The sequence below is a fragment of the Lampetra planeri genome, chromosome 2, assembly GCF_965212315.1.
Source record: "Lampetra planeri chromosome 2, kcLamPlan1.2.h2, whole genome shotgun sequence".
In the NCBI taxonomy this organism is placed as follows: Eukaryota; Metazoa; Chordata; class Hyperoartia; order Petromyzontiformes; family Petromyzontidae; genus Lampetra; species Lampetra planeri.
In genome coordinates, this window is record NC_136108.1 from 7,210,838 (window position 1) to 7,236,668 (window position 25,831).

Genomic DNA, 25,831 nt, shown 5'->3' on the forward strand with positions numbered 1-25,831 from the left:
TCCCGGCTACCATCAAAGGTTTGTACACGAAGCCATACAAATATACAAACACAGACATAATTTCAACCGTGATGATGGGTACAAACTTAGTAATCATTGGAAAGATGTTATCAACCACGCAAAAAAGACTTAATTGCACTTTTTTGGACCATCTTATCTGACAGGCACTATTTTACTTTACTTTACCGAGTGTTAACATCCCCAGTTATTTTTTGGCAGTGCTCTCTTCATTGTTCAGCCAGCATTGGTATAAACATGGGCATTTTCGTTCTTTTGTCTATCATGTGTATCAGACCTCCCCTCCCCCCTCTCTGTCCATTGTGTTGGCGTGTGCAGCAGCAACCGCGTCCAAGCCGTCGTCCATTGTTTTGGCCCCCCTCCCCCTCCCGATGCGTTGTACTTAGCACTCCGTGCTGTCTTTGAGCCCCGCCCCCCTCCCTCCCGATACGTTCCATTCATTGGCTACCACATTCTGATGAGCTCCCCCCCCCTCGCCTCCCCCCTTCAACTTGCTTATAAGGGATTACTTCTTGAATCATTGCCTCACTTGATGCAGCTAATTCGGCTGTGACGGTCCCACCTGATGACGGAGACTTGTGTTGCCTCCGAAACGTCGTGATTTTTGTTTTTATTTTATTTTCATTAATTTTGATGTTTTACCTACGTGACTTTACCGAAAAAACCTAAGAATATGATTCCTTGCAGTCACAAAAGCTTCAAATCTAGAACCACTACACGTGTCTGACCTCTAGTGTTCACTCTTGTACACTACAACACGTGTCTGCCCCCTAGTGTTCACCCTTGTACACTACTACACGTGTCTGTCCCCTAGTGTTCACTCTTGTACACTACTACACGTGTCTGCCCCCTAGTGGTCACTCTTGTACACCACTACACGTGTCTGCCCCCTAGTGGTTACTCTTGTACACTACAACACGTGTCTGCCCCCTAGTGTTCACCCTTGTACACTACTACACGTATCTGCCCCCTAGTGGTCACCCTTGTACACTACAACACGTGGCTGCCCCCTCGTGTTCACTCCGGTGCGCTGCACGTGGTTGTGGCCGCTCGAGTCGCACGGTGATGACGCGTTGGGGGTGGGGTGGGGGGTGTTCAGTGCCGGGCCCCCTCTTCGCAGCGTGGCGAGCACGTGGGGCGCTCTCACTCATCATCCCTCTCGCCTCTATCACTTGGATCATCATCATCGTCGTCGTCGCTGCTTTACACGTCCACACATCCATTAGCGTATCATCGTTGAGTGAACTACATTGTGGCCGGCCACAGCCTGGGCGTTGAGTGGTATCGCTCATCCCGACCGTCGCGACACGGCTAATCACCAAACTCATTGCCATCATCATCATAATCACCACCGCTCACTCGTTTATTTACGGGCGACCAGAGTCTGTACCTACGGCTGTAGAGGATCGTCGGGATCCCGCTTCGTGTGTTTGCCGAGCAATGGCTCAGGTGCAGGCGAGGTTCGTGACGAAAAATAAAAAGTGAGTACACAAACTAAAATCTGTCGTTCAACCAACGACTGAATTGCGTTTATCGAGCAACTCCCACGTGCTCCCTTACATCCATAAGCGAGGTAGAGACTCTAGTTGGCACAGGCGACTAATGAGAGTGTTTTTAATTATCTAAAGGGGGGAATAGTCATCTCAGGACTGCATTGTAGCAGTGTTGCTGCTGCTGCTGCCGCTACTTCGTATTTTTACTGTGTTATGAGTGACTGCCCCATCGTGATGCAAAATCCATTCAAGTCCAATAATATGTGAACGACACGACGAGTAACACGTGAATTAGCAAACGATTTTCTTGAATTGTAGAAACCGGTTCCAGAGTTTGCTTTGTGTTGAGCCGATGCTGTTGAACTAATGCACTCACCGAAAGCCCGTGTGGCTGAGTGAGATGTGTAAAGAAATACAAACTTATATTGTAATGTGGAGGAACAAATGTGGAAAGGAGACCTCTTACGACTCTGTTTTGTAATTTAAATTGTCCACAGCGATGCTAATGATTATTTTGTGCAATATGAATTGTGTCCACTTTGATAAAAAAAAAATACGTTTTGTCCTCTCTGGCAATAAAACATGCGTTAAATGTTCAAACGTCAAATAGATACATTTTGCAAGGCATTAACCATACGTACTTGTGGCAAGACGTGCAAATATATAATCGTTTTGATACTGGCAAAAAAGCTCCTATAGATGTCCGCCTCGTATAAGGCGATCTAAGTAAGAATGCCCCACTATTTGTTGTGAATGGAAAATAGCTTTCGTGTGCTTTGAGGATTCGCATCCCCAGTGCTCATGCTCTCTCTCTCAAACCCCCTTTGGTGCAGGTATGAGGTGGACGCAGTCCCCTTCTCGGTGGTGGCCCAGGCTGAGGTCACTGACCTCAGCAACCTCATCAACAAACTGCTGGAGGCCCAGGCAGGTGAGTCGAGCCCTTTAATCGCAAGGTGGATGCAAACGCATCAATTCCACGTGACATTTTGTGTACCTGCTGTGTGTCCGAGCCCGTATACCGAATACCTTAATTTTGCGCGCACGTCTCAAGCTTAATGTTACTCTGTTTTTAAAGTACTTTGACGAAGCCAAGGGAATGTTGTCTTGTTTAATATGGATGCATATATGTGTGCAGTAGTTTTAATTTACTTGCATGGCGTTTTGTTTTATTCCTTTTTGCCATTTTGGAACCGGTTTCGCTTTGCACGTGACACTATTCTGTTTTTTTTTAGTTCTCATCTGGTTAAATATAAACCAAATTACAAGTCACGCCAACACGCTTATGTGCACAAATTCTAATGCCATCCGATTTAATGGGTGGGGGGGGGGCTAATGTAAACCCATGCAACACAACGATGACACTTCCTACGGATGAATTACACAAAGCACAGTTAATTTGCTCCTCGCGAACTGGTGACGTTATCGAACGTGTGGTGCAGGAGAACACAAGCATGTGGAGTTTGACTTCCTCATCGGCGGGCAGTTTTTGCGGATGACCCTTGGGAAGCACATGGAGCAGGAGGGCATCTCCACGGTGAGCAAAGGATGATCGTGGGTCACAAATCATTTCCATTTAACATTTGAAGAAATAAAACAAAAAATCCTTTTCGCTTAACATTTATAAGTGAGCTTACATATTAAGCTAATGGTCAGAATAGGAAGATATTTCCTCAAAGACACTGGTGTAACCACCAGCCACATCAAAAGATCACCAGGCCGATGCGCACACCTCCTTGATGAATGTAAAATGAAAGACAAGCCACAGTGCGATTGTGATCATGCAACCCAAGCTATGGACATGTAGACAATCACTGTAATCTGCACTACTTCAATGGTGCAATAACACAACTACACAAACTCTCTTCTCAAGCCCTCTCGTGCTTATTAGAACCTGACATTGGCATTTAGCACACACACATATTGCCATACACAAATGTGAAATTTTAGTAGAGGGTATTCCATATAAGCTGTGTGACTCTTCAGTTGCAACGAATCCTCAGTCTGGAGTTGTGCCCACCTAGTAAACTCCCCGTTTGAGTATTGAAACTTGTGGTCCATTTAAGGTGGCTAAGAATGATTACGTGTCCCGAGGAAGTACAGCCAATTGACTTGGAAAGCTGATGTGTCCATATATTCTGTGTTTCAGGAAACTGTGGTGGAAGTTGAATATGTCGAAAAGTTCACAGCACCACAGCCTGAGGAATGCATTTTGCATGATGACTGGGTCAGTGCTGTTAAAGTATGTAATGATTGGTAAGTTTTATATTTTTTCATAAGGTTGGCATGAAGCACAGATTTTTGTTGTTGTATTAAATCTGTTTGTTAAGCCCACTTAAGTGTTATATTTGTGGCAATTTACCTGAACATGGGAATCTTTACAAACAAGGCTGTAAAATAGTTTAACAAACATAACATGTTATGGTTATATTTAGAGTGTTGTGAATAGGAAAAGTGAGCAATATGTGTGCTTCGTTGCAGGATTCTGTCAGGGTCTTACGATAAGACGGGGCGTATCTGGACTACAGATGGAAAGGCATTGGCGACGTTAAGTGGTCACACGGAGGTGGTGAAGGACGTTGAATGGATTAATAAAGGTCTGTATGCAAGTATGCAAAAACAACTACAAATTGACTGTTATTGCATTGCCATTGTAAGCTAATTGTTGACTTGTCAAAGCCAGTATTTTCCTTTTCATACTTCAATTATGTATATAAAATGATGATCATCAATCAGAGTCCATTGTTGCTACCATCAACCTCACTCCCATACGTAAACTGATCTCATCACTCTATTTTCTCGGGGGTTGTCTTCTTGGATTCAATTTCTCCTTTGGCTTCTATTCCATCCGGAGTCACATCCATTGGCCATCACCTTTCTCGTAATGTGTCCTGCCCAAACTCTAATTACCTTTTAAAATGTTACTGCTATGTCTCTGGTTTTGTGTTTGCTCTCTGATCAATGTTTTTCTTTCTCTCTCAGTATAATTCCAAGGGAGGATCTCTCCATGCTACTTTGTGCACTTTTCATTTTTGGTAAAAAAAAATTCGCGAATGTCTGTGTTTCTCTGATGGATATTGAAGTGAAACAGTTTCTCTGAGATCTCCTGCTGTCCCCCGTCCATTATTTATTTACCATTGATCTGCCCAGAGTAGCCTTTACAAAAGGGCGCACATCAAGTCCTTTCAATAACACACGAAGTTATCATCGTCACCTGTTAAGATAAAAACAGTCCCATTTTTTGCCGCGTTCGCAGGCGAGGAATCCTGTCTGCTGCTGACGGCCTCCCAGGACCAGACAGCCATCATCTGGGAGTGGAATGTGCGGCGGAACAAGGCGAAGCCTCGTCACTGCTGCCGAGGACACGCAGGCAGCGTGGAGGCCGTCGCTGTGAACAACACGTACACCAAGGTGCCGCCACGCTAATAATCACCGGGCCAGCCGAGACGCACGCACACCTACCTCTTGTCGCTCGGGAGGCATCAACGTGTTCATCTTCTGCTAAGAATGCGAAATGGTTAATGCAATAGATTTTTACGTGGAGAAATGTCATTTTAAAAATACGTTCTGTACATCACGTGTTAGATTTAGAGCGGGGACGTTTAAGTGGATTTACCAAGTAAAACTTATAGTCGACAACTTGTTTGTGGTCAATTGCTTGGGCTCCTTCAAAATTGGTGGCCATGCCCAGCGTAACGCGGCTGATGATGACAACTACATCTACAAGTTCCACCCCTCGTCTATCCAGTATCATTTGTGGAAACAGAATTGAAACCTTTTACCAGACGAATTGAATAATGGAACCAATAATCAGGGATCGATTATGTTAATAAAAACATAGCCCAACTCTAGTTAGATATATTAAATGTCTTAACTGAAGTTGTACTTTTAAATGAAGTCATATTGATATATTTTATTTTCCCAGTTCTGCAGTGGTTCCTGGGACAAGATGATTAAAATTTGGTCTGCAGGTAAGACATTTTATAAATATTTTTTATGAAGTGTAATACTGTATGTATATAAATGTCTGAATAAAGGTGCAGCCCTGCAATTTCTCACGCCACCGTTGGCGGAAGGGCCTCCTAGATAATCATTTTTCCATATTGGCCGTAGATCGTTGAAGACGGTTTTGTGTTTGTAATATATATTTATGAAACTTTCCCTTTTTATTTCCATCAGTGTGTAAGGTTGTGTTTGCTTATATCAGAACTAAGCATTTCAATGGTGTTCTTATATCCAGCTTCTACTTTACATGTCGAATAATGAGATACATTGCATTCTTTCCTTTGTGTTCTATAAGTTCCAAACGACCAAGAAGATGTGGTAGAAGAAGGAAGTAGTGCAAGACCAAAAAAGAAGCAGAAGATGGAAAAGCTGGGGCTCACCCGGGTTTGTTTAACTGCTGTGTCTACTAGATCGCTCTAGTTACTCTTCCAGAGTAATACAAACGTTTCACAGTCGCATTTCAACACCGCAAGTCACATCATTCCATTTTTTGTGTCCTTTTATCTCCCCTTGCAGACACCCATTATGACGATTTCAGGTCACAATGAAGCTGTGTCCTCCGTTTTGTGGTCGGAAGATTTGGAGATCTGCAGTGCCTCCTGGGATCACACAATCAAACTCTGGGACGCCGAGACTGGAGAGCAGAAGACTTCGCTAGTGAGTTGGCCAAGAATTCCATTCGAAGTTCATTTTTACTTGAAAATGGAATAGTTGGGCGTGATAGAAATTTGTGCTAAAAATGTTTTGGTTAAAACCTACACACACGTGTTTTTTTTTTACTATTTACAGGCTGGAAACAAAGTGGTAAACAGCATCTCCTACTCGCCTCTGTGTAAACGTATCGCGTCTGGGAGCACCGACCGACACATTCGCATCTGGGACCCACGCAGTAAAGGTATTGGCTTTGGGCACGGTATATTCTTGTCTTTGAGTGGCGTCATGCTCATCAACTTGGAGGTTGCTTCCATTGTTGAACATTGTAATATTGAGTTGCACCTCTCAGAATAAGAAAACAACACGATGTGCGCACATAAAATATGTGTAATTGTTTTTCTCTCTTGCACTAAATACCTGTGTGATATTTGAAGACTTGCCATCAAGAGTTGGGGCATCACCTTAGCTTTCACTATGTTAAACTGCTCTATACACTTCTGGATGCTAATTTAGTCATTATACAGGCGTTAGACGACCGCCTAGTCTGCGAGGCAGTGAGAAAGTGGATAGGGAGGCCGCAGTGTTTTAGATACAACTCTTCGTCTCGTTTCCCAGGTGGTTCCTTGGTACAGCTGTCACTCACCTCTCACACGGGCTGGGTGACGAGTGTCAAGTGGTCTCCTCACAATGACAAGCAGCTCATCTCGGGCGCTATTGACAAGATGGTCAAGCTGTGGGACACTAGGAGGTATGTAAAACCCAGCGGTGATGAGTGGTGCAGCACGGACACGTTTTCTCTTCATCAGTCCTCTGACAAGTGGAAGGTCATTTAATATAATGCTCTCCATCCTGTTTGATATCGAGCTTTCTTCATATCACTGTCATGGCCCCTTTACTTAAAGTTATCAAGAAATATTTGTATGTTTCTTCTGCCTCTGGGCCTCTTTTAAAAACCTTTCCAGAAATTCAGTCATCCAGCTTTCATCTCTGAGAATGTGGCCAATCCACTTTTTTTCCCCTTTTCTGGATTGTTAATGGACAAATTCAATTTTGAATACGTGTGCACAACCATTTTTGTACCAGCGCTGATATGAGTTTATGAACACACCTTGTTGCTTTTACATTAACTTTTAGATTCTCTCATAGAAACACCTGTCAAAGGTGTCATGAAATACATGCCGTGTGGACAGGTTTTATAATCGGCATATTGCATTGTTTTTCAGCCCCAAAGCTCCCCTATACGACATGGCAGCACACGAAGAGAAGATATTGTGTGTGGAATGGGCTGAAAATAATGTACGTCTAGCACAAACAAATCACATTTTACAATACAGTTGAATTTTACGAATGTTCGTTGTTTTGTTTGCAACTGCATTTATCTATCCATGTGTGGCAGCCCTCTGATCATGCTTACCTCGTGTTCCTCAGATGCTGCTGAGTGGTGGCGCTGACAACAAACTGGTGACATTCAACTACTCAGACACCGTCACTGGAGATGGGGCTTAACACGCATTTCTCAACCGCACCAGAGAGGATTTCTCATTTGCTGCCAGTTGTAATTACCACGACGAACTTTTTAATAAACGTAACACGCATTTTGCCGAACTGTTATTTACACCTTTGTGTTTTTAAATGTTTAACATTTATATGCGTAAAAAATGTATGCATCTTAGTGCGATCATAAAAGTTCAACAGCAAGTGACTGGGCAAAGGGTAACTTGCATTTAAAAGTAAATTCATTAAACTCGAAAAATGTCCAATTTCATTATTTTTGGATATATATTTCACTTTACGTTATCTTTAAATATGTTCATGCATATAAAGTACAGGAATCTCCCGCTATACATAACGGATGCATTCATGAGAAATGCTCCTTAACTTGAAATTACTTAAAGCGAACTATAATAAAATCAGGTGTTGTGCCCCGAGCTAAAATTTCTGGAAGAAAAAAGTGACAGTGTCTTGAAATGTACAAAAATGCATATGATTATAGGTTAACATACATTTGAATCAATACAAACACCAGAGATGGTTGAATAACTTGTCTTAGTGAGGCCTCTTGTATGTATGCTGAATTTCTTTCGCACTGTTTCCAAACGTGCTAATCAGAGGTGCGGTGAGCGGTAGTGGATTTATGCAGATGAAGAGGCAGGATCGCCTGCCCCTCCATCTGATGATGAAGCTGGAGCCACAAGAATGATCACGAGAAAGCTGGCTCTTCTTGTCTAGCTGTCCAAGAACAAAATGTTTATTCTGCTTGTACAGCGCCTTGAAGCAGTGAATGCCACTGGTTCATTGCCTGTTAACTCTAGAGCTGTGTTATACTGGTAGGAACCTCCTGGTTCCACCAGCCCACAGGGGATTATTGTGTCCGTCCTGCTGGGTGGAGAGGGGAGGGTGGGGAGGGGCTGGGTGGGAAGGGGCTGGGTGGGGAGGGTGGGGCTGGGTGAGGGATGGGAGCGGAGGGGCTGGGTGAGGGATAGGAGCGGTGGGGCTGGGTGAGGGATGGGAGCGGTGGGGCTGGGTGAGGGATGGGAGCGGTGGGGCTGGGTGGGGAGGGGTTGGTCACTCCGTGGTGCCCTTATAAAACTCAACGTTTAACCTACTCACGCCGGCTTGTGCCCACCCTCAATCGGGCATATTTGCGGAATACACCACGCCGCCGTTAACCCTGGCCATTGACCGAGCAATGTGGACATGTCAATTAAGTTATCCAGTTATTGCTAAACCGTTTGCAACGATAGCCTGGGGTATTGTAGCACTGGCCAGCACCTCAGGAATGTCTTACAAAGTTAATTGTGCTTTGGTTTTGCAATGTCCACTGGCGTCGTTTCCGTTGGGTTGACTAGTGTTGAGTTTGCATTTCACATGCAATCTGCAGAACACATTTGTTTCTTTTATAGGTAAGATTCTACTTGGATCCAAAGGTTATTTAATAAAATGGGGGTTGGCTCAGCAAGGGTACCTGTATTTGAGAACACAAACACATTGCATGTTTAGAGTCGGAAGCAAACATCAAACACGATGGGAAAATAATTTTCATCTGCATAGATTTTATTCAGTTACAGTTTTGAAAATGATCAAATTCATTATTCTAGTATGTTTAATTTGTCAACCCTTAAACACAAGGAAAATAATATTCACACCCATTGAGTACGTTGGGAACAAACTGCAGAGGTACCCCCCCTCCCCCACCAATAGAAGTCCAAAAATGTACTTGTTCATACATCTTGTCCGTTAAAAAATATTTGGAAAATTATTCTAATCTCAAAATGTAGTCTAAAATAATCTAAACGTTTGGTGACCTAATGCACTGACCACTTACAGTACAGGAGAAAAACAATGCATAACTTTTAAAGTGCAGATAAATATACTACAAATGATTAAATATATTCAAAGAAATGCAAAATATCTAGGTCTATGTACTGTAATTAACACCTTTTTCATGCGTAACGGTAATGTGCAGTGCAGCATGCATTTTTTATTGGTTTATATTTTAGTTTATCGTGGGTTAAACAAGTCCATTATTTCACCCACTGGACTATGCAGCTTATACTGTATGAACAATGTTATCTTCATATGCACCAGTCACTAAAGATACACACACGTGTGCTACATTTGGTTATTTTTCATGCAATGGCGTTTGACAACAATAAAGGTAGGATTTTAAAAAAATATTTTACGTTGTGTCATTGTGCTTAACATTGGCACTCAAATTGAGTAAATGTTGAATTTTACATTTTTTTACACAAGCTCACAAATGATTTCAGATGGCTCCTGCGTCCGATGGACCATTGTTGGTTTAGGTCAAACGGGGTACAAAACATGTATGTTGTGTACGCTCTCTAAGGGAAGGAGGATGGTTTCTGGAGGAGGTGAATACGTCGCTGAAATGAACTGCATGTGGAAAAACCATTATGAAGCAAACGCCCTTGCATTGTGTTGCATTTTCAAAGCTAAGAAAAAAATTACCAATATAGGAGTCATTGCCCCTATGAAACTAAGATTTTACTCGTTAACAACAAAGCAGCATCGTTACACTGGACTTGTGGAAACGTCAACATTTAAGCAGGCAGCATGGAAACGAAAGTATTGCTACATTAACATTTTTAGGACATTTATTTTCCCCCTCGTGACATTTGCATCTTGGATGGAAAAATATGGTTAACTTCAAATTAAAGTCCTCAATTGTTGTGGCAGATTACAACAAAATAAACGAAGTTTAATAAAAAAAAAGATGAAAACAGTATATGCCATGGCTTGTTTATACATGAAGGAAAGATTTACTTCTTGCTTTATTTCGATACAGCATCACCACAGTGTGCAATGGCTTGCTGGTAAAGATTTGTGCTACATTTCTGTAAGAAATATACGAAGTTGGGGAGGAAAAAAAACATTGTGCAATTTTTGTGCATTTTTAGGCTTAAAAAGTCCAACAAAATTCAGTCCCATGTCTTATATTGCATGAAAATAGTGCATTCACTACAATAACCTTTAAATATACAGCACATTACAGTGACATTTGCACAAATTCAGGATAAAACAATAAAAAAATTACACTGAATGCATCTTAGTACGTGTATCAGTGTACATAATATTTTAGAGAGAAGTTAATTTTGTGCTATACTACTGTGTACGATTTCACGGTTGTGCTGGTATATATCTCTCAGATGTGTTTTCAGGTTGTGCTGCATGTTCAGGAATGATGTCCGATGTTTCGCTGCATGCCCTCTTAGCTGTAACCGATTTGGGCGTACCGAGGGATAAAATGAGCGGTCCAATTTTAGTTCCTAAAAGAAGCTCGCAGGATGATGCCGCGGATCGTTGGATTTCATGCCAAACACGCGGTGGGTAAACCAAAAAAACACCGAGGGATGTTGATAAATTGTTAATGTTGCATTCACAGGTCATGTAAATTTGCAGCTGCGATTTCTTAATGAGATGATTCAGTATTTCAACTGACGTTTGATTGGGCAAGCTTTGGCGAGTCTGCATCAACAGATGATTTGCTTGCTAATTTGCAAAGCAAGCAAATATCAAGTTATGCAATATGGGTCAAACTTATAACAGCAAAGCAAAGTGAAGTGTTCAGCCTACCGGCTTTTAATTTGTTATTGCATATAATGGATTAAAGCAAGCGACATTCAAGTACACTAACATATGAAGGCATCTAACAGCCTTATGAAGGAGTGAATTGCACAGTGTTGAACGTCAAAAACCGCCAGTGTAAAGAATATAAAAAAAACTTGGTAAAATAAACCTTAAATATTAAAACCTGTCATCATAAGCATTGCATACATTTGACTGTCACATGTCAGAACGTATTTATGTTTCTAATGTACAGTGAAGGTATGTACATTCATAAAAGTGTGCATGTACTGTATGTTATATATTTACACTCAAGAGTAATTCATGGTTATGCATGGTAGATTATTTTAGTATAATGCATTCATAGTATGTTTAATGCCACAGCAACGAGATTAATCTAGTGTCAGTAATTTACAAAAACTTAACAAAATTAAAACCTCAGCATGCACGACCATAGTTGGAGCGAGGATACGTTTTATTTATTTTGTTAACTTATGGCAAGTATGATCTTCTACTGGCTCAGCTATAAAACACCTTATGGGATGCCAAAGTAGCCGAGTCAATAATACTGATGTGACATCGGGAAGCTTCTCTTGCCCACATTCATACACCATTGACATTTCACTGTCAACATCAAAATTGTTGACATAACAGATCATAGGCCACCATCATCTCTCGACAGTTCCCACAGTTGCTCTCAATATCCTGCCCGTGTAATACATGGTCAGCACTGAAACTTGTGCCAATAGAGAAACAGTGAATACGTACTTTGATATGTTTCACACCACACCAACGGCTTTCTCCAGTTGCCATGTGCTTTCACTTTTGACCTACAAGTAAATGTTTACACTTATTTTTTCACAAATGTCTCTAACTCGCTGAGGATACACCACGAGTGCTGCTCGTCAGCAAAGAGCAGATGATCCGCGATGGCAGATCCTCAGGTGTCTGTGAATCCAGCATCTTGGGTGAGTCGGGTAAAAGTTGTAGTCATCTTTGCTGCATCTGTCTTCGAATGTTTTTGCATGGCAGGATTGTGTGTTACCGTTTTTACAAAACTCATACACTCGCAATTCACATTCAGCGTTGAGTACCCTCAGCCTGCGACCACATAAAACTATGCGCCTCCTTGCTGAATATCCTGCAAGTCGTACAAAATGGAAGCAGCCTCCGATTGCATTAACCCTGAGCGTGTGGTAACTGGGGAATTACGGCTCAATCCAGACCTTTTTTTTCTGGAGAACTGAGTCGTCGAGGAAGTCGGGATGAAACTAAAAGCAGCTTTAAAAAAAAAAAGACCAAAAAAAAAACATTCCCAGAGATGCTTAGCTCCCTGGAAGACCCGGGTCTGACATGTGTTGCCGCAGCAGCAGCAAGGGGATCTCTGAGGGGTTGGTGGGACCAGGGTCTGGCAGGGATGAGTGACGAGTGGCGCTTGTGTGTGCTGCCACCGTCACAGCCACGGTCGACGCTGCCTCCTGAGCTGGTTCGTTCCCACACTTTACGTTGTCTTGTTCGTCCTCCTCCAGGCCCACAATGAGCGGCTGCTGCTCAGGGTCCAAGAAGGTCAAGGCCATAGTCTCGTCACAAAGGGCATCGGAGAGGGCATCTACCGGTGCCCTGGAATCCAGTGTATTGGAGGCGATGGAATCCTTCGACTTGTGCTTGCACATGTCATAGTCAGAGTGCATGCGACTCTGAAAGAGAAATACAACTTCATGAATTGTGGCATTAAAAAGGAAAAGCAATTCGACAAAATATGAAAGATACAATATGGTTGTCATTCACATTCTTAAAAAAATCAGCACTTAGAACGTGTTGTTGACCATAATAAAGGTGGAAAAGGGGTAGTCCTGCAATTCCTTGCTCATGCGACTGCTCGCACATGGCCCTCCACCCGAGAGTGAGCACGAGAGAACCCCTCTTCCACACACTAACCAAACGTGTCTTGGAAGAGGTAGGAGTACCCACACTTTAACCCACCACACAAAACCTGCTGATTGACCGTAGTGTACCCATGTATGCCATACATTTCCACTGTACCTATTTTATTCCCATTAAAAAACACTACAGTATTTGCACAAAGCTGCAAGGTGTTGATTTGTAACAGCTGTTTGGGTAGCAGGTGGCGCAATGGTAACACTTGGTAACACTTGTGCCTCACAGCAAGAAGAGCCTGGGTTCGATTGCTGACTGGGGCGCCTTAATATCGTGGAGTTTGTATGTTCTACCTTTGTTCTGCATGAGTTTCCTATGTGTTCTGCGGTTTCCTTCCATAACTAAAAACATATACAATGTAACTGGTGTCGGCCAAACACTCAAAATGTTGAAAAATGACCTGCAAATTACTCCTTTGGGACGACACAGAACATCATCCCCTATCTGGAAAATGTAGCAAGACCATCCTGAAAAACCTAGGCTTTCCTGGGTAAACAATCATAATAAGAATATTTTTTTTTATGATAATCATGTGTATCAGGCCTCCCCTCCCCCTTTCTGTCCAATGCGTTGGCGTGTGCAGCAGAAACCGCGTCCAAGCCGTCGTCCATCCTTTTGGCCCCGCCCCCCTCCCCCTCTCGATGCGTTGTACGTGGCACTCCGTGCCGTCTTTGAGCCCCGCCCCCCTCCCTCCCGATACATTCCATTCATTGGCTACCACATTCTGATGAGCTCCCCCCCCCTCTCCTCCCCCCCTCAACTTGCTTTTAAGGGATTACATCTTGAATCATTGCCTCACTTGATGCAGCTAATCCGGCTGTGACGGTCCCACCTGATGACGGAGACTTGTGTTGCCTCCGAAACGTCGTGATTTTTTATTTTATTTTTTATTAATTTTGATGTTTTACCTACGTGACTTTACCGAAAAAACCTAAGAATATGATAATCACGTGTCAAAGGTTACCTGGCTGCTGGAGGCAGTGGTTACTTCTGAGTGGGTGGAGACGGCTGTGTGCCCTGACGGGCCAGCACGGTCACAGGCTTCAGAATCGGCAGCGTGATTCGCAAGCGACATGGCACTGTACGCCGGTGGCACCAGCACCGCTTGTCTCTGTAGCAGCTGCAGGATGACCCCGACATCTGAGGCCATGCGTGACTCCAGCCTGTGGCCACCCACCCAAGACAAAGTTACTTTTGTTTAATTTGAAGTTGAAATTAAGTAGTCTAAGCAGTGCCTGGATAGGACGCTGCCTTCAAAGGCCGTGAATATTTTAGCAACCGATCATTTGGCAAGGTCATGCATGTACTGCTGTAGATATATTCATGCCTGAGAGATAGCGCAAACTATATAAAACATGGCTCTGCTTAGAACTTCATATGCATATCAAATATTCATGTTACGTACATTAATAAAGCATATGAAATGGCTTCATGAGCATAAATATTAACATGAATTGGTTACTTAAATGCCCCAGCATCTGAAATCACCGTATATCTTATTTCAATCATTCCAATGCCTTGCAATAGTTTAAACTGCAAAACTCTGCAACAAGGGGCAAACGTGCTACCGCTTGGCCACGTCACCGCTAACTTTAGCGATGTGTAATGAGACCGGGAGCACAATGTGTAACCGTGAAAACAATAACTTTTTTTAATTAACACGATGCACGCTTAGCGAGGACCAAGATACGAAGCAGGAACATGCTCACGAACCAATCCACGCGCAACTCTAACCTTTTACAGTACCCGCTCTCTCCTTTTAAACCATGTGTTCTCCCCTCAAACGTCCCCTTACCCAGAACTCCCTTTGCATTTATCCATCTACTTCCAATTACGGATATCCATCTCCTCCCCACAACTTCGTTGACCTTGCCATTACGTGTTCGGTTCGAATTTCGAACCAACCACTTCGCAGGCTCCCGCTCAGTGGCGGCGAATGGCGCGAGAGGACGCTTACAAATAAATGCGGCTGCGCAGTTTGTACCTGCCGAGTTGTTGCTGCATCAGGTCGAGTCGCCTGTCAAGTCTCTCGTGCGGAACCTCTGTGCGGCCTCCGCCTTCCCGCAGGACGTCCTGCTCGGACACGGAGCGCTTGGGCACCTCCTGGTACTCGTGCTTGCCTTCGCCCCACATGCTGCCCAGCATTGCCGACACTCCCGATAATGCTCCTGCACGGAGGAAGAAATGAGAACCCCCAAAAATTCACACACAATGTATGTCTGTGTTTACATGTCATTACCCATCATGCTCCACAATTATGCAGAATTATTTTGTGTACAATATTTTGCATTTGGATGGTGTGCTCTTACCAAAAACATTCGGCAACCCACCAACATTTGTGTAACAAGCCGCGACTGGTCCAGAGTTTTCCTGTTTAAAGAAATGCTGCTTATATGTGGTACTAGAGGGAAGTACCCGGCGTTGCCCGGGGGAAAATCTATTTCAAAACTTCTCTTAAAAACATAACATATACTTACACAAAAACTAAGCTATTGTAAAAGTCCGGCATGCCATTTGTCTGTCCATTTGTCTGTCAACAAATTCCCGTGGAGAGCCCCCGGCCTTGCCTAGATTTCCCAGCCGGCCGAGGTGGCACCTTGGCAGGCTGGGGCTGGGCTACTATATCCCCCCACTACCCGCTCTACAGTAGTAGTAACTACAAACTCTACAATAGTATCTACCTACTCTACAATAGTATCTATCCACTCTATAGTCGTATATACCGACTCTATAATAGTATATATCGACTCTATAATAGTACTAACTTCACAAGAGTGTAGTGGTGAGGCCTAGTCCCATGCAGAGCCCCTGGCCTCGCCTAGATTGCCCAGCCGGCCGAGGTGGCACCTTGGCACGCTGGGGCTGGGCTGCTACCCCCGCCCCCCTACCATCCCCCCGCCCGCTCTTCAATAATGTTATCTAAGGTAATAGTAGTATCTACCGACCCTATAGTAGTAAGTGCACACATTGGGGAGAAGAGGACATCACACTGTGAAGAAATCACCTTAGCATTGTGTATTTTTTTTGCTTTTTTAACGCGAATGAGAATTAACCCCCCACCGATCAAGTGTGTGCGTTGCTAGGGCAACCACCACCACGGAGCCAGCTTTCCCGTGCATGCGCAGATGCGTGCTCTGGCGCCACCCTGTGCTTATGAAGGGGAATCAATTGTTAATTTAACTACTTTAAAGTTGACAGATGTGAAATTCGAATAGCGCTTTTTCATCTGGGGGCATACATCGTGGTATCCGTATACTTTTTCGATTCGTAAACCCCACAGTGTCAGTTAAAAACGTCTCAAGGTACCCGCGCAGACAGACAGACACACACACAGACAGACAAAAAATTACTTATTTTAGGTAAGATTACGCAAAACTCCCAAAAGGAAGAGATATTTAGAACTAAACTAAACTATTTATATTTTTGCCACGTAAGGCCTACTGAGCTATAAAGCTCTTTTTCAGAAGCTACCTGGCCACAAATAATAGCTCAACAAAGTGGCTTATCATCCCATGGAAATTTACAGCAGCCAATTACTCGCAACGCATGTTTCTAAATGTGGAAGAAAAAAATGGAGGACCCGGAGAAAAATCCATACAACCATGGGGAGAGAGACATGCAAACTCCAAATATAAAGGTGTCAGGGTCGCGATCGAACCCACAACCTCCTGCATACTCGGCGAGGTAGTTAACATCTTGCCATCATGGCGCCCCTATTCAGAGTAAAAGGAATGGAAATTCTCACCGGAGATGAGGCCTCCTCGGTCCCGTGGCCTCACGGCAGCTGTGAGCGGTGAGCTGAAGCTGAGGTCGGCCGGTGTGATGTCGCAACCGGCGCACTCCGGGGACAGCTCCACGATTCGCGACACTGCCTTCACAGCCTCGCCCCCATTGTTCTTTTCCTTTGCGGCGCCACCGCCGCCGCCGTCGTCGTCATCTCCTTCTCCTTCGCTGGAAGCCGAGAAGGTGGTAGCACTCTCCTGCCGGCCCGGCCCTCGGCGCCCACCTCGCCTGCGAGGCCTTCGCGCCGGCCACATGTCGCTCGCCTTGGCGTCGCCGTCATCCTCGACCCTCTCATCTGCGAATGAGTAACGCGCATGTGCGTGTCTAGAAATCGGTCAAGGAGTGCACTAGTGTAGTCGTTTGGGAACTGTGCTGTGAAGCTGGGCGACCCAAGTTGAATTCGCGCTCACGAACAATATCAGTGACTAATATTTGAGCCAGTTCTGGGCCTCCCTTCGGTCGATTCAACCTATGAGTACCTGGTGTGAGACAAAGGCGGCCGGCCGTGGTGCTGTCTTCCCATCCCCTCGTAGGCTGTGCCGGCCTTCATAGGTGACCGCTAACAAAACTTGCCCTGACAGTTTGTTAAAGGCTATATGGAGGATCTTTGTTTTTGACAGATCGCCCCATATAAAGGGTTTAACATTCAAGATACCTGAAATTAGTGCCATAGCGTATGTTGCCAAATACGTGAATGGAAATATGTGAGTGTAAATTTTTTGAATGAGAGATTTTGTACCTTTTTCTGTTCGACGCCTGAATGACAATTTCCGTTTTCTAAGTTTTCCATAAGCTCCATCGGACTCATAACTCCAAGGGGATCTGGGGATCATTTCAGTCTGTAAAGCCAGAGATATGAACATTAAATGCATCCATTATCTTTAAAGGTACAGTAAATTAATTAACCAAGCAAAAACGTACAACTCAAAACAATTCGTTTACTTATCATTTTATCGACACAGTTGATACTTCACAAATAAGAGAGGATAAAACACACACCCATTAAAATAAAACAGGAAAACAAAATGCAATGTACTGCATAGTTACATACGAATACATATACTTAGGCATGCTAATGTGAAAAAAAAGATATGTAAGTTGCATGCTCTGCATGCGTAAAGTGAATTCATATTTTACTTTTGAGCTTATGTCTCGCAGGTTGAAGGTAATCTCCAGGCTGGGCCAGAAGTGTTCGGAGAATTCCGGGTACATGTCCAGGACCTCCAGCATGTCCTCGCGCACAATCTTGTGCAGGTCACAGTAGGTCAACGCCCGCACGTCTGCACTGGATTTCCCGGGACGCGAGTACTGGTTGACGGGCTCTCCGAAAATGTCATTTTTACCTAATGAGGAAATACAAATTGCTCGCAGTTATCAGGAGTGAAAGGAGAACTTTGGTGGAAAAACGACCCACCCTCTCGGGGTCTTTGTGATGATAAAAAAAATAAATACCCTATAACAAGACGCTCCGGAAAGTAAGACGGGCACTCCGAAATTGTGCTCGGTATCAATAAAGTTAAACAAATGTTTTCACACACACACCTACCGGATTATAAGACGCACCTCCAACTTTTGCATCAACATACAGACGCAAAAGGTGCATTATATTAACTCGAAGTATGTATCGAGTAGTTCTATGTCCTTGGCTTACGAAATAATTTCATACCTCTTTATGCAAGAATAATGTAAGTTGAGCTTCTTTCGCACTGTACGTAGCCAATGGTGCTAATCGGAGGTGCGGGGGAAGGACAACAAACTAAACACAAAAAGCAGTTCTCAATAAATTAGTTTGAAAATCTAAATTTAAAAGTGCATAGCTCCAATGGCTTCCTGATATCGGAAGAGCGGTACAGACGGCCGAAGCGCATCCGAAAGCGCACGATGCAGTGGCCGTCTTTGTTCGATGGCTAGCCAAAAGCCGCTGCGAAAATGATTGTAATGATTGTAAATGTGCATAATGCCAAATCTGGCAATGGTAATGCCGTTTTGGAAACGTAACATGGGATGAAAAACAATCGCAATATTGACGTGCTTATTACAGCAATTGCAGTACCCACCAATCATCCAGCAGGTGGCGGTACAGAGCTTGCTCAGCCACAGCATAGACATTTGGCGATTGAAAATAAAACAAATCTAATCTTGGTTAACAAAGACGACCAACGGCAATTCTGGATTCTTAGGGATAACCGTAACATTGTAAACATACTAGTTTCTGTCCAACTACATCCTGGACATCTGTGAAAAAGAGCTTCATAGCTCAGGGGCCGTAGATAAATGACGTCACGCGATTTTGGACGATTTTTGACCCCCCCCCCCCTAGTCACACGGCGTCACAAAAAGTCAGACCCCCACTCAAATATGATGTCACAAAGCTCTGCCCCCCCCTCACCCAAAAATAGAAACCTGCTTCAAATCGCTTTAAATTGTCATTGTAGTGCGTAGTTAATGTGGCGCTGCACTCTAACGTTGTAGGAGAAACATTTATTTAAAAGTTTATTTGATTAAGTAGAACGTGTTGTCTCTATTTATTTAAAGTTGCGCATTTTGATGTGACGTCACATTTCTCACCCCCCCCCCCTCGTCACACATCGTCACAAATGTCTGACCCCCCCCCCCCAGGTGCGTGACGTCATTTATGGACGGCTCCTCATCGGATTCCTCCAGTCTAAATAAAGATTCTAATTCTGACTTAACACACATCTCCTTCGCTCTCCGACGTGTTCGTGTTTTGTAGTTGTACCAGTCTTGGGAGCTTCTTCGCAATCTGAATTCTTCAGGAACTAAGTTCCTGAGAAATATCTCGGCAAGTGGAGCGAAAATGCAGAACACCATGCCCAACAATGCGCCGGGCAATGCAAAAATACATTGTGGGAGAGACATACAGCAACAACTGCGGAAAACCTACACAGCTTAAATCTCCCTACCCAAAATTGCCACCACAATGTCCTCGCGAAGGATCTCGATGGATCCTCGCGAAAGGAAGTACATGGCTGTGATGACGTCCCCGCTGTGGACCAGCGTGTCTCCGGGTGGCGCGTGCGTCGTCTTGAACTTCATGGCCAGGGCACGGAGGCAACCCTTGCTGGCCCCATTAAAGGCCTTGCAGCTCTCCAGCAGCGTTCGGTTGAGGTGCAAACAAATGTCAGCCTGTAGACACTCGGGGAAGCCTTTTAACACCTGCGTAACGAGAAGGGATTTTGGACTACAGTGAGAAAACGGAGGTTGAAAGGATATCAATGAATGCCCCCAAACAAACGTAAATTGCGGCAAAGTCAGATGCAGATACCTAATGAGGTCCTGCACTTATTTTGTGCAGTATAACACCACTAGATAAGTGCAACACTAAGCATGGTAATATGATTCAAGCAAGGATGATTAATATGTATACAGCATATATTTGCACCGATTAAAAATATTTTATGCAAGTTAGCGAATGTCACCACAACGCATTCCAAACATAAAAGCACAGCAAGCTCCAATGCAACCAACATTATAAATGCTTTTGTAATTAAGTAAGTAAATAAAAGCCATATCAATCTCTTAAAATTGCACTGTTCATAATACAAAACTTATTTTCATGTCATACACTAAAATAATGGCATCCAGCATGCTATATGCACCCACCACCTTCACAGGAAACAACAACAAAGGCGATGATGTCTCCATCATTCAGATGCGGAAACCACAGCGCATGATTTGCTCCACCGCAGCCAATAACAACGCACGACAGCACAATGCACCGCATACAAAATGTCATTTGCAGCCGACTTCAGGTTTTTTAAGCGCCTCTCGAAACCGTGTGCAGAGCTTCACTTTGCATAACTCTTTGACACAGGACTCGAGAGTAAAAAAAATCACAAAAGAGTGTTGGTGTGAAAATGAAAATCTCCAAAGAAGTTCAACATTAAAAAGTCAAAAACGTGTCTACTGCGTACAGTTGTCATACGGAGTGGTGTACGGGGGTTTCCTCTCTCCCCCATGTGAGATAATTTGCGCGCCAGCATTCGTGCCAGTTCCTCTGAGACAGCATTGTCATTGCCTTGCACTGTGGTGGTGTGACTGAGATTGGTAGTTTTGTGCTTGACAAGATGGTGCCGCCGGTGCCTGCAGCTTGTTCCACCGCACGTCAAAGCGTTTTCATGAACAGCATCAAAATCTGGCACAGAAACTTGCACTTTGGTCCCTGGAAATTGTGTGTTCAAAAGGAAATTTTTCCACAGTGCTAAAAATAACTGTCTTGCTTTTGGCATTGCTTGTTTTAAAATTTCGACCACGTAAAGATGTTTATCCACGACGTTTGTGAACAACACTTGGCGATTCGTTCACTGAAATAAATCACTGGCATTCTTTCTTCAAAAAAATCATCTTGCATGGCCTTCCCCATGGAAAATCATTAATAACGACTTGGCTCAAAGCATATTTCATTGCTGTTAAAACCAATTAACCATACATCTGCACCGTTTAGGAATGTTGGTCATGTATACACACAACACACCAAAAGGTCATACCTACAGCGAGATGTACAGTAATAGTTACATAATTTAAATGTATTCATGAGCAGTTATAACTTTGTCAAATAAAAAATACCATGCAATAAAAAGTAATGCTAAACAATGTGTAACTTGAATCTACTTGCTAATTGTAACGTCGCCAACTTGTTTTAGGCTGAGGCAGTAACGCAAACTCAGCAGCATACGGCACCAAAGGCAATGAGGCAGGTGGATTTAAAGCTTTACTGCAAAAACCATAGACATCTTTTAAAATATGAATCAGAATTTTCCTTTATCCTCGAGAAAATCCGATGAGCTATGAAGCTCTTTGTTACGGATGTCCAGTAGTCACAGGTGTGACAAAGGGAGCTGGCCCCTGACTCTTCAAACGTTAACTGAGCTTGACTATGTCAACTGCAACATTTATATTGCCAAGTGATTTATGGAAATTGGTATTTCCTGCAGTATCACTATATCCACCTGGCATCAATGTCAGAATGTTCACTTAATTGCTGCCAAAGACTGCACTCATTGTTGACTGCCAACAATCCAAGTAAACAGTGCTCACGTGATCGCCATGTCTTACACATAGCAAGTCATGGACAGGTGTCTCAGCTGAGTGGTTAAGCAGCGAATTGGTTCTGCTGCCATGAAGCTGAAAGATCCTCGAGAAAGTCCACTGCATGGTTGGCGAAAGGCCCCTTACTCTTGAAGGACGGAAATATAGATTACAGGTAGGGATGTGTCTGTGCATGCATGCATGCTTTGGATTACACAGGCATAGCAGGCATCAGGCATCACGACGAGGAAGGTTTCTCAATCAGGTAAGGAAACAAGCAGGGCCCCTCCTTTGTAGTCATAACTCTTTCCAGCAGACACTTGTGAATGTGAGAATGGAAAATACTCAGTGGCAAAAAAAAGCCTTAAAAATAAACCTTAGGCCAATGACAAGGTACCGACTGAATTGCACAGGTCCATGAAAAAGCTAAGTTGTGGACCCTCTTGCATGGAAAGAGTTATAGACATTTATTCGGTTTGCATTTATTACCTCCTGTAGATATTGCAAAAGCACGTCCATGAATGAGCAGGGAGGTGGAGGAAAAACGATGGCCGGGTTAAGCACAAGGTCACTTGCAGCCCCCGTGACATGGCAAAGCAGAGCAAGAGGAATGGTAGGCTAATGTGCCTGGACCGGAGGATAGACACGCAGACATTTTGGCCTTGGCACAAAGACTCGTATTGCTTCACGCCATCCACTGTGCATCAATGACAGAATGCATGTTTTATGCCATTAGATATATGCCAGTGCAGTGAGCATACATTACATGATTTAACCTACGGCTAATATGAAAAACGTGTATGGTTGGACACATGCCGAGCAAGAAAAAACAAAAAAAACAGGTATGACGAAATGTGTTGTCGTGACAAATGCATAACTAAAAAAAACACTCACAATGGCTAACCGGTCAGGTAACATCAAATGAAACTTCATTTGATAGACGCTACCATCCCATGTCTGCGACATTGTTCTACAACGCACTCACTCGTAAGTGGCGTTGAAGAGGGAGAACCGCAGGAAAGTTCATTGTTAAAATTCCATGATCCCAAAACAACAGGTCGGCAATGGCGCTGTCGAAACGGCTGTTTGTACGCTCATCACAAAGCATCGTGCTTCTGAAGGGAACATTGCGTGTGTCCCGTCTCACCACCCTCGCTCTGTCTATCACCCACTCTGGCACGGTCGGCAGCTGCGACGCGAGCACACTGGGACCACCAGCGGTGCCACGGGAGCGAGCTCTGGCTGAGCGATCGCCCCCCCCCCCCCCGCGGCCGTAGCCATACCATGTTCATGTCGATTCCATTGGTGTAGGACCAGGCGTGCTGGAAGTACTCCTCCAGGCGCTGCCGCAGTGGGTTGGGGATCTGGTGGAAGCGGATGAACTCTTTGACGCGCAGCATCTGCGTGTGGTAGCGCGCCGTGCCCGAGTACAATCGCTGTATGATGGCCGATACGTTACCGAAGATGCTGGCGTACATGAGGGCTGTGCATTATGGAAACACGTACAAAGACGCGCACACACACACCACTGCCATTAGTGGGGGTCTGGCAACACACTCGCCATTCCAGCGAATCATCATGAGATCCGGTGGAGCTAAGCCAAGAGCTTGGCAGGATGGAATAAGAAATGAATGTGTACCCTGCACTTAAAATGCCGTGCTGCTGCTGGTACGATATTTATTTTTGTTTCAAAAGTGTTTTGTTCTTTCACAGTTAAGAGCTATTCGCTTCGTCAAAAAGTTCCCAAAACATGCTTTTACCGGGTATTTCATAAGTCATTCATGATTGAATTTTGGGTCAAAGGGCATGAGTAAAATTGCGTTATACACCCACCTCCAAACAACAGGCAATTAATAAAGTTGTCACGTGAACAAATGTGCCAGTTTACTGCTGCTTCAACACACTGGTATTTTGTAGAGAAATCCACAACATATAACTGTTGGGTGTGACGATTTCTGTTAACTGCCTGATGATGCTGGTCATAACTACCAGCAACATGTCGTCCAGAGCTCGCTGATTCGATCTCCCAGCGCGAACTGGTGTCCGCCCAGCAGTATAAATGAGTACTGTACACCACAGTTAGTCGATCGCAAGGTCACATGTGGTGGAGTAAAGTGCGAGTATTCACGCTGCAGCCCAACTTGCTAATCCAGTTGCACCCACCGCTCTTTCTGGACACATGTGCCCCGAGCTGCGGCAGCATCTGTCAATCCCAGATTGGTCTCTTCAGCCATCTTCGGACCCACAGATAATCCAACTTTTCTCGGGAAGATAATCATCCTCGATTGCCTATGATGATGTTGAGTATTCCCACCTCTCACCAATATGTCTGGCCAGTGTACAGCAGTAGGACGAATACCCTTCTAGAGAGTCTCTCTCGAGTCTTCTCTTGTGGAGGTCCCTCCACCAGCAGTGATGTGAGCAACAATTGCAGGGATGCATCTGTTACCTTATTAAATTCACAGCTTCATCAATAATGAGCACTCACAGAGGCGGGGGGGGGGGGGTGAAAGCGTTCAACTCACATCCAATGAGCATGACGCAGATGGAGAAGATCTTTTCGTAGTTGGTGTTGGGCGACACGTTGCCAAAGCCCACACTTGTCAGGCTACTGAAGGTGAAGTAAAGGGCTGTGACGTACTTGTCCTTGATGGAGGGGCCTGAGGATGTGTCTGAATCGTTGTAGGGCTTTCCAATCTGGCCACCCAGTTGATCCAGCCACCCGATGCGATCCTTCGCTAAACTGCGAAGCAAAAAGGTACAATCCACGTATTTCACGCTGATGGAAAGTAACATAACCTGTATATTTTCACACTCACAAGGTAAACAACAGGACAGGCTGCGAAATGGAGTAGCCCTAAGTGGAAAAAAGGAAAAATGGTAGTCTTTACTTTGGTGGTATCAATAATAATAAAAAAAAATTAAGTGGTTGGACGAAGTCACTGGAGCTATACACTTTAAAAATCTAGATTGAAAACTCGTTTCTTTAGAACTGCTTTTTATGTTCAGTTTGTTGTCCTTCCCCTGCACCTCTAATTATCATGGTAGGTTATGTACGGTGTGAAAGAAGTTCAACATTACCAAAACGTAAACGCATTGTCTTCATTAAACATTACTCTTTATCAAAGGTTAAGGCCTTGCAGATTCAAAGTTAGGCCTGTCCTGGTTTTAATCGGATTGTCCTCTTTGATGCAGCTCTCCTGGGAATGTGTTAGTCTTCCTGGGACATTAAAAGTCATGTTTTTTTGTCAGTTGTCTGCCAACTGTAATACACCACATACGACAATGCCTGTACATGTAGTTCTCCACTTCGTTCCCTGTTATGTCCTGGATTGTTTTGTACCTCTGCGGTGGAAACCCGAATCCCAGCACTGCTACATTTGCACATTTCCATTTCCATGGCAAACAATAGATCAACCTTCAAGATTTAGAGAAAACTGGAAAAAGACCATTTAAGATGACTTACCTCATCAGTTTTGGAAAAATGAACAATCGCCAACTGAGACGCAAACTCTACAGTCATTAATATAATAACTTTTACTGTGTAGAAACAAATATTGAATAGACATGACCACATGCATGAAGTACAGGCAAAAAGCTGCCACAGTAGCATATTAAAGGTACACACAAAGGTACACACGCACAAACTTGGGTTACCGATCGTTTGAATTATATATCTCTGCTCAGGCCACAATGAGTGCACTTTTCCATTGTTTCTTTGTGTTCCTTATTTTTAAAGAAGAGACTTGTCTGAATGAGAACAAACAAAAAAACACCTGGAGGTCCTTCCATCTCAGTAGCCAAAG

At 43.9% G+C, this 25,831-nt stretch overlaps 2 protein-coding genes across 2 annotated transcripts in view; one reads left to right on the forward strand and one right to left on the reverse strand.

Moving 5' to 3' along the window:
* Positions 1-1,107: 1,107 nt before the first annotated feature.
* WDR12 (WD repeat domain 12) lies at positions 1,108-8,207 on the forward strand. The gene is made up of 13 exons (XM_078604973.1): positions 1,108-1,499; positions 2,345-2,439; positions 2,951-3,045; positions 3,658-3,764; positions 3,990-4,105; positions 4,765-4,919; positions 5,434-5,479; positions 5,809-5,897; positions 6,030-6,170; positions 6,303-6,408; positions 6,783-6,915; positions 7,391-7,463; positions 7,596-8,207. Exons 1-13 carry the CDS (start codon positions 1,459-1,461, stop codon positions 7,671-7,673), a joined length of 1,275 nt encoding a protein of 424 aa, XP_078461099.1. The 5' UTR covers positions 1,108-1,458; the 3' UTR covers positions 7,674-8,207.
* Positions 8,208-9,203: 996 nt separating this feature from the next.
* Positions 9,204-25,831, reverse strand: part of LOC144726351 (voltage-gated inwardly rectifying potassium channel KCNH7-like) — a 37,363-nt gene continuing 20,735 nt past the window's right edge. The window contains exons 4-12 of the mRNA XM_078604986.1: positions 24,551-24,768; positions 23,309-23,508; positions 19,901-20,153; positions 18,114-18,319; positions 17,716-17,815; positions 16,939-17,271; positions 15,178-15,361; positions 14,158-14,356; positions 9,204-12,952 (exon numbers count right to left, since the gene is read on the reverse strand). Coding sequence (XP_078461112.1) covers positions 12,581-12,952; positions 14,158-14,356; positions 15,178-15,361; positions 16,939-17,271; positions 17,716-17,815; positions 18,114-18,319; positions 19,901-20,153; positions 23,309-23,508; positions 24,551-24,768 — 2,065 coding nt within the window. The 3' untranslated portion in view covers positions 9,204-12,580. The remainder of the gene's footprint in view (positions 12,953-14,157; positions 14,357-15,177; positions 15,362-16,938; positions 17,272-17,715; positions 17,816-18,113; positions 18,320-19,900; positions 20,154-23,308; positions 23,509-24,550; positions 24,769-25,831) is intronic.

Coding starts and splice junctions, on each gene's coding strand:
- WDR12 (XM_078604973.1), top strand. CDS start 1,459: ATGGCTCAGGTGCAGGCGAGGTTCGTGACGAAAAATAAAAA. Junction 4,920..5,433: donor TGAACAACACGTACACCAAG/GTGCCGCCACGC, acceptor TTATTTTCCCAG/TTCTGCAGTGGTTCCTGGGA. Junction 5,480..5,808: donor GATTAAAATTTGGTCTGCAG/GTAAGACATTTT, acceptor GTGTTCTATAAG/TTCCAAACGACCAAGAAGAT.